Consider the following 11306-nt stretch of genomic DNA (forward strand, 5'->3'; position numbering starts at 1 on the left):
CACACAAGAAAAGTAGGTCCATGGTTAGTTAGTTATTTTAAGAAATGGTTTCTGGAAAGCTGCAAATGGTTTCTGGAAAGCTGCAAATGGTTTCTGGAAAGCTGCATTTCCAGAAAGATGAACTTTATTGTACAAAGACATGATAGTGCAAATTTCCATAATTCACTGATGGGCCTCTATATATCATTTGCAAATATTATGCAGGACAACACATCAACAATAAGCTGTGTCTGGATCTGTAAACTTTCAAATCCTAGAAGGCTATTAGCACCTAGATATGAACAAAATGACGAACACTCATAATTCTATTAATTTTCAGCCTATCATTTAGGCTTGAAGGAAATTCAGAAAATTTATGGAGATGAAAAAGACAACGCATTAAGGCAAAAAGTTACTTTTTAACATTTCATTTTAATATATATTTAAAAATAACACTTACTTTGTTTTCCTTCTTAGCTTGTCCTCAAAGATATCATTCAAATTTATCGCCACTTGTCCCAGAAACTTATCAAGTCCAACAAGAGACCTGTGCATGACTATCAGATAGAGGATATATTTCTCCGAATTGCCTTCCATCAGCAATCCAGGCAACTCAAATGAGGCCTCTTCTTTCCATATGGGATCCAGGGTCTTTTCTGCCACTGAGGTGGAATATTTCTCCTTTCCCAATTGTATAATAGTGTATGTATCATTAGTGCCACTTTTGCCTTTCGGCTTCAGGTCTTTGGCCTGAAGAACCGTGACCTGCACATGAGTTGGGAACCACTTCTGGGCTTGTTCTGCCAACATAGTATCATATAGGGGAGTTCAAGCATGCAACAGCAGGAAAAGAAAGCTATCATAGACGCAGAGGCACTTAGCACAGGGAGCTTTGCCAAAGCTTTAATGTATATTCTCCAAATGTTCTTTGGCCAACTGACTAACAAGTGGGCCAGATTTCTTCACCTAGTTTTATTCGTTCAAAATAATGGATTTTCACTTCCTGCTATACCACACACTTTTAATTACAGTTCGGTAAGGTCCACTAGCATACTCTGGGAAGGTCACAAAACAAATTCAGAACCATAAAAGGCAGTAACGTAGTGAAACCTAATGTAAAACCCAAAAGTTTAGAGCACGAAAGTTTTATTTTAACCTCAGCTGAGACTCCCCTAGCCCTTTCTGAAAGCCGGGGTGGGAAGGCTGGGACAGGGCGTGGGATACTCTCGGTTTTCGCTAACCAGAGACACTGGCACGAGAGTACTTAGCTCTCTCCCCGACCCCTAAACACCCTCTGGGTTTTCTCACAGCTTCTGAGGCAACCAGCCGCAGAATACAGTATACTTCATCTCTGCTGCGGCGGTGGAAGAGGAATAAAAGGAGTGACGAGAATATCCCTGCCTTCCCCAGGTGAGGAAGGGAGTCCTTGCTAAGGTAAGCCTCCCCCCGCTCGTCCTTCTCCAACGGGCCTCCCTTCACTCTTACAGTTCTCTGGTCGCCTCACTAAGGCGGCTGAGGCGGGCGGGTGGGAGGCAGGGAGGCCACGCCGCCGCTTCCCGCCCGCGGCGGCGTGAGGAGAAACCCCAGCGCGGCCTCCTCCCGCGGGGCCTGGCTGCGCAGCGCGGCACAGGAGGCACTCAGCGCAGCGCCGCCGCCGCCGCCTGCCCCGGGCAGAGACTCCCGAGCCGCCGGGCCGGAGGCGCCACTTCCGCCTTGCCCATGTTGCCGGAGCCGGCGCTGCTGAGTGGCAGCGAACGAGCGGCGGCGCCGCCTCCTTCCTTGGGCGGTCAGAGGGCGGAGGGCAGGGTTCACGCGGGCGGGGCTCCTCCCTGCCTCTCGCGCCCGCCGCCGCCGCCGGGGCGCGTTGCGCCGCTCTGCTTCGCGCGGGGCGGGGCGGGCCGGGCCGGCTCGGCTCAGCCGCCGTTCGCGTGGCCCGCCTCTCGGGGGACGCGGCGCCGCAGGGGGCTGCCCGGGAAGTCACGGGCACGCCAGGCGCGCTGGTAGCGCAGCACCGACAGTGAGCTGGGCGTCCGTGCCTGCGCGGCCGTTGCGAATGGCGCTATAGCGGTGTAGCCCGCACCCTCTGCCCAGTGTCCCAAAGCAGGCATGGCCTTAAACGTGTGCCTGGCAGCTATGTCGTCTTTTCAGTTTTAACCTGTAGGCATCTCGCAGCTGGATCTTAAAAGCTCCCCTTACCCAGGCTATGGTCCCTAGCTGCACTGGACTCATGGTGCTACTTTAAAATTGAAGGGCGGGGGGGGGGAGCATCCTTCCCCTGCTAAAGACGTAGACACTAAATTAATATCTTGGTCCTCAAATGCTGCATTTCTTCATCTCGTTTCTTCGACTACCAAAAAAATCTAAGTTGAGTCCTGTTGCGTTCTGTGTGGGCTTTAAATAAACTCTTTATGATTGAAACCCTTTGATTGGATTTGAAGATATTCATTTGTTGATAAATACATATATGTGTATCTTTCATTTTTGCCTTACTAGAGTTTTAAATGGAAAAGTCTCTAGAACTCAATACCCTGTAAGCAAAGCAAGCAGAATAGAAGGGTCAAGATGACTACAGAAATTACAGTAAGTGGTAGCTAAGTCTGCACTGAATAGAAGAGAGAAAATCCAGAAAAAGGCAGGAGCCTGGTAAGAGAATAGACTCAAAGCATGACTATAGCGTAACAGTGAAATAAGGATTTCTGTGAGTGCAATCCTACATATATTTATGCAGGAAGAAGCCCTAACATTCCCACCATTCCCCAGCCAGCATCCTGAAGAAGGGAAACAGTGAAAATCAAATAATTTGCAGAATATAAAGAGTCAGAGCACTGGAATGGATGTTCAGTTCCCCAGCAGAATTAGAATGCCACAATATCACAACTGGAGTAACAGTTTACTGTAACTACCATAACGACCATAGTGAGCAAGTCTATAGAGTATAATAGAGTATAATGATAGTATTCATACTATGTTAAGATTATCATATGTATTTTTTTCTTACTCAGTTCCTGAAAAAAATCTGGGAAGTATAAACTGAGTTACAAAGACTTCAGTTATCCTGCATTACAAAGACTACTAAAAGATTTTGGGATAAATGTACTAGTAAGAGTAAGAGGTTGGTAGCATAATCTTCACTTTAAGTGTAGAAGTAAATTTTCTGGAGCAGTATGACAGTTCATAATATAGAAGAGTGTAATAAAATATATTTTCAGTCTAGAGCAGTCTTCCTCAAAATAGTGCTTTCCAGATTTGCTGAACTCTTACTCTCATTATCCCTAGTTCGCTTGACCAGGTGTTGCTGGAAATGGGAACTCTAGTTCACACATTTGGAAGGCTAGTGTGGAAAGCACAGCATTGCACAAAGAATGGGACTGTCACCTGATTAAGCTGTTTTATAAACAGCAACATTTAGTTGAAAGGTTATAATTGTGGGGAGGGGAATCCAAGCCTGGAGGTCATCATTTTCAAAGAGGTTTGTATGAGAAGGCAATTCCTGACACATAATCATCAAGATCCTCTGGAGATGTCCAGTAAATTCAGTGTGAGTTGGTTCTTCTCTTCCCCAGAATAGCCATAATCAACAGGGCTCTATTCAAGCCATCTGTTAATCTATTTAAGGCAGCAAGGGATTAGTTTAGTTTATATAAGAAGAGGGCTGCCAGATCAGCCTAAAGGCCTATCTAGTCCAATATTCTGTTCACATAGTAGCCAGCCAGTTGCTTACAAACAGGACGTGAGTTCGACAGCACCCTCCACTCACATTCCCCAGCAACTGGAATACAGAGGAATACATCCTTTTCAATACAACAGCTAATATATAGCCATCCTGACCAGTAATCACTGATAGCCTTATCCTCCATGAATTCAGCTAATCTTTTAAAGCTGTCCAGGTTGGTAGCAGAGAAATAAAAATGCATTTTGAAACTTCATATAGATTTTCTTGTCCAACTCTTTACAGTTTTTATTTATGTACTTTAGTCAGATTAGTGTCCTTTTATAAGGCAAATGTTTCTACAATTCTCAAAGCACAGTGGAAACATTCATTGATTTCTCTAGAACTAATCTTGAGTTTATGGCTTGAGGATTGCTGGCTTACTGTCTTTTTAACTCTAGAGGCAAAATATGTGCAAGGACAAATCCAAATGCATCTGCCTAATAACTATCCTGCGCACAATTATGTGAAGTAATTAGCCATCCTAATTACGTGCAGAACCATAGCTTTAGTTTGCAGAACTGAGAAGAAAATTACTGACAGAATCAAACCTTTAAAAATATGCCCACAACTAAATAAGGCTCATGGATGTAAAATCTAAGTGCATGAGAAGAATGATTCACCTTCTTTATATCTTTGTACAAGTACAAGCCCTTTGTACCGATACACTTTGGTATTTTAAAAAATGTCACAAAGTACGTTACAGGTTATCTGCTTCTGTATTCTTTATAATTCTACCTTTTGATATCAATAATAATTATGATACATGTACCCATGTGAATGCAAGCTAAGGAGGCAGATTGATGTATGAGTCAGACTGTGTGGTTAAGCTCCAAATCATTTTAACAACTGTCAAGTTGGGAGAACAGGAAAGGCTTGCAAATACAAATTCACATGTACAAAAAGGCTTTAGAAAGTTCAGAGTTCTATTTTGATGAAGCAAAAGTAAACAGCTTTTGTTTCACTAACTTCTTAAGGAATTAGTGACTAATTAGTAATTTATCTGCTATTTTTTCACACACTTATTACTCATACAGGTTATTTGTAAGAATGCAAACAACAGATATACCTATACAAGACTAACGTACCAAACTTAGAAATAATGTATCCAATTGTCTGTTTACAAGAAACTATACCTACGTTCTATTAAATTACTACCTCTCCTTTATCAAAAGATAATGATGAGTATGCTTATGTATATAGGAATTCTGGTGGAGTGGGGGGCACTGCATTGCAGTGGTTCCACTCCTGTTTAGAGGACCATCTCAAGAAGGTGCTTGGCAAATATAGTTCAGCCCTATGAATTCTCCTGCAGAGTCCCTTGAGGTTCTGTTCTGTCTCCCATGTCATTCAATATCTACATGAAACCACTGATTGAGGTCATCTGTGGCTTTGGTGTACGTTGCCATTAATATGCTGATAACATTCACCCCTATCATCAGCAGCTAAACTGGTGTCTGGCTGCAACAATGTACTGGGTGAGGGCTAACAGACTGAAACGCAATCCAGATAAGACTGAGACGCTGTTGGTGGGTGGTTCCTTTGACCAGATGGGGGATGTTCAACGTGTTCTAGATGGGGTGGCACTCCCCCTTAGGGAGCTGGCTTGCAGCTTGGGGGTGCACCAGGTTCAGCTGGTGGCCCAGCAGCACCTCTACCTGGGTGCAGGTATAACCTGGCTTCAGCAATCTACATTCTGGTAATCTCTAAATTATATTACTGCAATGCACTCTGTGTGGGGCTGCCCTTGAAGATGATATAGACGCTACAGCTGGTGCAGATTAATAACCGTGATCAGTATACCCAAACATATAAGACCAGTTCTCACCTGCTTGCACTGGCTGCCTATATGCTTCTAGTCCCAATTCAAGGTGCTTGATTAACCTATAAAGCCCTATCATGGCTTAGGATCACAATACCTGTCAGAGTGCCTCTCCCAGCCATCATTTACTTGGACACTACACCACTTCTGGTGCTTTCCAAGTGCCACCTCTTCAGGGAAGTACAGAAGGTGGCAACCAGGCAGAGGGCTTTCTTGGTGGTGGCCACCATCTATGGAATAGCATCACCACTGTGCTCTGGCTGGTGCCAAAACTGCCATATTTTTGAAGCCAGGTTAAGATGGCCCTTTTTCTGAGGCTAAGGACCTACTCAGCTACCCTGGGGCTTGAGGGGGATTGCCAGGATTTCTGGATTCACTCTTGTCGTTCTTTGAGTTTACCTGTTCTTAATTTTTCAATATTCTCTGATTTTCTTATATTTAATTGTATTTTTTATCATTTGGTTTTATGGATTGTGTAAGCTGCCTAGAGAGTTTCAGCTGTGGAGTGGTATAGAAATTAAATAAATAATATTACTGTAATAATACTAATACTGCATTAGCACTTATCCAGATAGAATGCCACTGAATGTCAAAACCTTTTTATTCTCTAGATATTTTAATAGTTAAGTCTGTGTATCTTATTTCCTTAGCCAATTTTAGATATTGTTTATAAATTGCTGTTGTGCCTGTTTGTTGTCTTATAGTTGCTGTCGTTACATTGTCTGTTTTGTACTATTTTATGTGTATATTGTTTATACAGTTTTAATGTGTATTTAATTAATTGTTTTTATGATTTTAATATTTTCCTAGAGAGGCCTATGTAATAAATAAGCAAATACATAAACGTAGTTTGACTTGCAAATCTTCTACAATAATGACATCCGGTGTAAGATTAAGTGTTCTGCTTATCAAACTTCATATTTTAAAACAAATCAAACCTATTGAGGGTCAAGAATCAGGTAGAGATTTAAAAATGAAACAGTCTGACCTGGAATAGCCCTTGCTTCTTAAGTGCATTCATTATTGCACTGTTAGTAAAACACTAGCTTCAGAAGCAAGTAAATTATAAGCATATATAATGTACAAAAAAACAAGCAACATGCAGCAGATGAAAGCCCTTCAAAAGGTATGATAGTGTGCATGGGCAAGTACATTCAAACAGCAATCTTGGCTTTAATAGAAGCAATGATTCTAAAAGTACTGCTTTTCACCTATGACGCACTGGATGCTATATGCTAAGTGTAATGAAACAAAGCAGAATAAATGAAAGGCGGTGGTCTCGTTTGCAGAGCACAGCAGCCCAGCATTTCACGTTAGTCTTTAAAATTTGTTAGTTTTGAACAAGCGAGTACAAAAAGCGGTTTCTTCTGCTCAGTCACTGTGATCAGGAATGGAAATCCTGGTTCATATACGAAGGAAAAGAACCCAGGGACAGTGCAGGAGTGATTGTACAGCGTTCACCAGTACAGTCCCTTGTTAACAATAACTACTTTTAAAACTTTTAACCCACAGTTTCTGCGACATGCAAACCAGACCAACACTACAGATGCTTCCTGAACTTGAGGGAAGATGATAATGATGGACCATGGTGCGATTTCAGATTGGCTAAGAAACTCTGATCCATACACCAAACTTTTAGAACAAAAGATTCCAGTGTAAAAAAGGAAGAAGTGGTTCTAGATTGTGTACTTAAAATGGCAAGCATGGTTTGTTTGCTTGCAAGTAGTATTCCATTCTTTTCCAGCATTAAAATGATTCATGTTTCATTCGTTCTAGCCAGATTACAGAGCATCTTCTTTCTGACCCCTGAATCAAAAAAGACTGTGAGGACCATGGGAATTGTCTGGATTTACTTTGGCACTCAGAAGTGTAACAGGAATATTGGAAACTAGTCTTGGATATGTTCTCATAGTGCAAGTATAAATTAGCTCTAGGCAGATTAGTTGGAGATTGAATTGGGAAATTCTAATTGAGGCCTTAGGCCAATAAATTTCTATGTTAGGGCCAAATCCTCTTGTCATTCACATTATCATAAATCTTTAGGCCTCCCATTGGAAGCCAGTGATGGAACTATTGTGGATCTCAGCCAGTGAGACTAAGAGAAAAATCTGGCTTTTCATTAGTATATGTAGTTTTAAAGTTCATAATTTAATAGTAGACATACATTAATCCTTACTAGTTTAGTCTGGGACATTGTAATAGGACTAGGTCCAGTTCATATATTACTGACATAGTTCCCTGGATAACTAAAATCAGCCTAAATGAAATGGGTATTGTTGAGGTCCTGGTAGAAACTTGGATTTAGGACAATTTAATATATTACATGGAAAAAGTAAACTCAGGATTGCCCCCATAGCAAGAGAAAGTGAAAAGCTATACACATGGGTGCATGTATGCATCACATACTAATGGAGCATCAAGGTGATTTGCAACTAAAAAAAATCACAAAAAGCTCTCAGATTAAGAACACCACTTATCATTTCCAGAGTAAAGTTATTAAACACCCATCAAAAGACAGCCTAGGCAATTGTCTTTACCGCTTATCTAAAGTTAGAATACAAGATTATATGCTGGGGCAATGCCCTGCCCTGTGTCTTCTACCATCCACCTCTCTTGATGATGGGAGATACATCAAGGAGTCTGAAGAGGACTGAAGATTGTAGGCAAGTTCATATGGCACATTCATATGGCAAGTGGAGATGTTCTGGAAAAATGGCACCTTGATCTGGGCCTTCAGACTGATTAGGAACCAGCACAACTGGCCCAACATTGTGTTACATTGTCTATAACATGCAAACGAAAAAGGAGCATAGCTGCTGTGTTTCACACTAATATATTTAATGTATGGATCCCTTACCTGAGATTAAACCCCATTTACCTCAGTAGGACTTCTTTGAGTAGCCAGAAAAACAGAATCAGAACAGAAACAGAAACCCATCCCTTACCTGTGCCTATGCGTAAGTGAATCCTCTGTTTTGGGAAACAGGGAAGCATTACAGAAGAAAGTCACAGAGCAGTATACTCAGACAAGATGAAGTAATTACTGGTGAAGGAGATGGGGACAGACATAAGACACAGCTGGAATAGCTATGGTTTGTAGCAGCTTTGGTCTGCTTGCCTACTTACCAGCAGAGTTTGCTCTGCCCTGTTACTCAAATTATTGGACTGGAATTTCCTTTTGGATGTTTGAGTCTGGACTTCTAAGGTGATTTACCTGTTGAGGTTCTTCTAAGCAGAGAAGTGTTAGCAGCAATGTACTCAACACAAGGAAAGTGTGGGATACGGTCTAAGTGTGCCGCTTGCCCAGCATGCCCACATCTCCACACTATGTTTGCTGCTCCACATGTGTATCTTTCATATTAGCAGTGTGCCTTGGGTTCCACTAATGCAGTGTGACTTTCATTAAATCCTGTAGCTGGAGTAACGCAAACACGGTATTCCTCAGAGAGATAAGGACAACAAAGAAGCAGAGATGGAAGACAAATTGCAAGAATGGGAACACTGATACTTTGCGTGTGCATTGTGTTTTTGTGCATGAGAGAGAAACTGTGAACTGAATTGTCCCAGGACTTTGAGAACTGTTATTCTAAATATTTCCCACAAATCGTGGTTACACTCCACTGGCAACTGCCTTCTTGCAGACACACCTATGTATCTGTTCTACTTCTCTAACACATTTTGTCAGATTCTTCCATCCAATATCTAACTCGACTTTTATGAATATGTGAGGTGTCTGCAAAATAGAAAGAATAATTTTATTATAATAATTACAATTAGAAGATGCAAACACTAGTCTGAATGGGAGATATAATCTACATTTCCATGTGGCTGCCTGCTATTGATTATATTCCAGTACTTAATACATTCTTTAATTATGTGAATAACTATACTTACACATTCATATAACTATAAACTAATTTCAGTTGGGTGTAAGAGTACAACTCAGACACTTGTCTGAGATGTACCCTTACACCCAACCAAAATTAATTTTATGTTTATCCAAATGAAATAGTACAGAGAATTGCATAAAAAGTACTAAGAAGAAAGACATGTCAGATGAATTGAAGCATTTATTTTGCTGAAAACGCACACTGATGACCCCTTTTATTCAACATGGCCCATAAAATTCTTTTAGAACATAAATTGCTTATCTTGAAAAAAGTAGTCTAAAGCAGCAGTCCTCTACACACTTGTAAGTCCTATTGAATCCAGTGGGGTTTGCTTGGGATATTAAATGTTTCTACTGTGAAAACTACTTTTGAGTCGGAAACAGTGAATACCCATATCACTATCACTTTTTTTTTAACAATACACTAGTATGACCCTCAAAACATGTAAATTCAAAAGTAGTAGCAGAACAGATTCTAATGATATTTAATATCATGCAAATCAATGGGGATACCAGCATGTTTTAAGCTCTGAAGATTTAGAACATCCTATGCTGAATGAGAGGAGCACCCAAGCAATCTTCACCTTTGTGCATCTCTTACTCTGTGGATCAGCTAGTTAGATGAATTCTGCTGTCTGAGGCTCAGGGAGGAAAAGAGGCTGAAGCACTGTCTGGCAGACTCAATTTCTTCCCCTTCCTTCCTCTCCTCAACACATTTTCTTCTCTGAGCTTGCTCTTTGACCTTAGAAATGCAACCAGTGCAGTTATGCCAGCTATGGGTCTGAAGGAAGAAGTTCTGAGGGCTGATCCTCAGTGCCAAGATTGGAACTTAAGTGTGACCTCAGAGCAAATGAACCAATGCTCCCCTAGATGTTGTCCAGGAGCCACAGGATTGCTCTGTTGGGCAAAATCCTGTGCATGACTAGACAGGAAAGTCCTACAATTCCCAGCATTCTAAAGCATCATTCAGGACATAAATTCATCCAATTGGTTCATAATTCCTCTGCACATTTTCTCTCTCCCCTGACAGTTGTCTAGCCATTCCAGAAATGGAATGTTTCCTAGACATACCAACAGGTATTTATGCACAACCACAGAAATTCATTATGTATATATAATTTGGATCATCCATACCAATGTCTTAAAAAAAACAACTCATCTTGTACCCAGCTTTGACTGCAGCAGACAATGATTTATAAAGAAACCCAGAAAGCAAGGTCACAGTGAATACATATGGTCAAGCACCCCTTCTTCCATTAGATAACAGAACAGACAGACAGGACCAATTAAAGCATAAGCTGGGGTTAAAACCACAGTTGAGCAGTGAAGTACATACACAGTCCAGAAGTAGAGCCACGTGGATACCCAATGGCCAAGACCGCAAAACAACAATCAACAAGGAAACATTGTAGGGACTAAAGCTGAAAAACACGGTTAGGTATACACTGTGGTTAGGTATACACTGTGGTTAGTTTTAACATCAGAGCCTGCTCAGCCCCACCCAAGGCTCAGCTGCAGCCCATTATTGCTACCTATGAGAACCCTAGCCCTGAAAAATCATTTTCTTTTGAAGAGGTCTTTTCAGCAAACAAGAGTTCTGTCTCACAAGGGCCTTCCTGGTCTGTTACTTAAGGTGCTGATGTTCTTAGGGATTGGAGTTTGGTCAGCCTTTGCCGCCAAGGTAGTGTTACCTCCTCCTGACAGGGCTGGACCTTCAGCCAACTTCCCAAGGACTTAAGGTCCCTCCTGGTCTTCTGCCATGGATGGCTCAATGACATCTGTCTTTGGGACTGCAAGTCCCTCGTTAGAGTCAAGTCCTCCAACAGAAGCATGACAGTATATTTGTAGCTATTGTCCGAATAACATTAATATACCAAAATGGTAACTTTATGAGCAAGCCAATGCGT

The 11306-nt window shown here is 41.5% G+C and overlaps 1 protein-coding gene across 5 annotated transcripts in view; it reads right to left on the reverse strand.

Annotated features, from left to right (window-relative positions):
- The window catches only part of RAB11FIP2 (RAB11 family interacting protein 2), a 44492-nt gene extending 42957 nt beyond the window's left edge, over positions 1-1535 (reverse strand). For all 5 annotated transcript variants that reach the window (XR_006415627.1, XM_044439654.1, XM_044439683.1 and 2 more), the window contains exon 1: positions 440-1535. Coding sequence is in view for 4 of the 5 variants with exons in the window: in XM_044439654.1 (XP_044295589.1) it covers positions 440-789 (350 nt within the window). In the remaining variant the exon portion in view is untranslated. The remainder of the gene's footprint in view (positions 1-439) is intronic.
- Positions 1536-11306: the final 9771 nt, after the last annotated feature.

Source organism: Varanus komodoensis, unplaced genomic scaffold, assembly GCF_004798865.1.
Source record: "Varanus komodoensis strain SLA01 unplaced genomic scaffold, ASM479886v1 scaffold1, whole genome shotgun sequence".
Classification (NCBI taxonomy): Eukaryota; Metazoa; Chordata; class Lepidosauria; order Squamata; family Varanidae; genus Varanus; species Varanus komodoensis.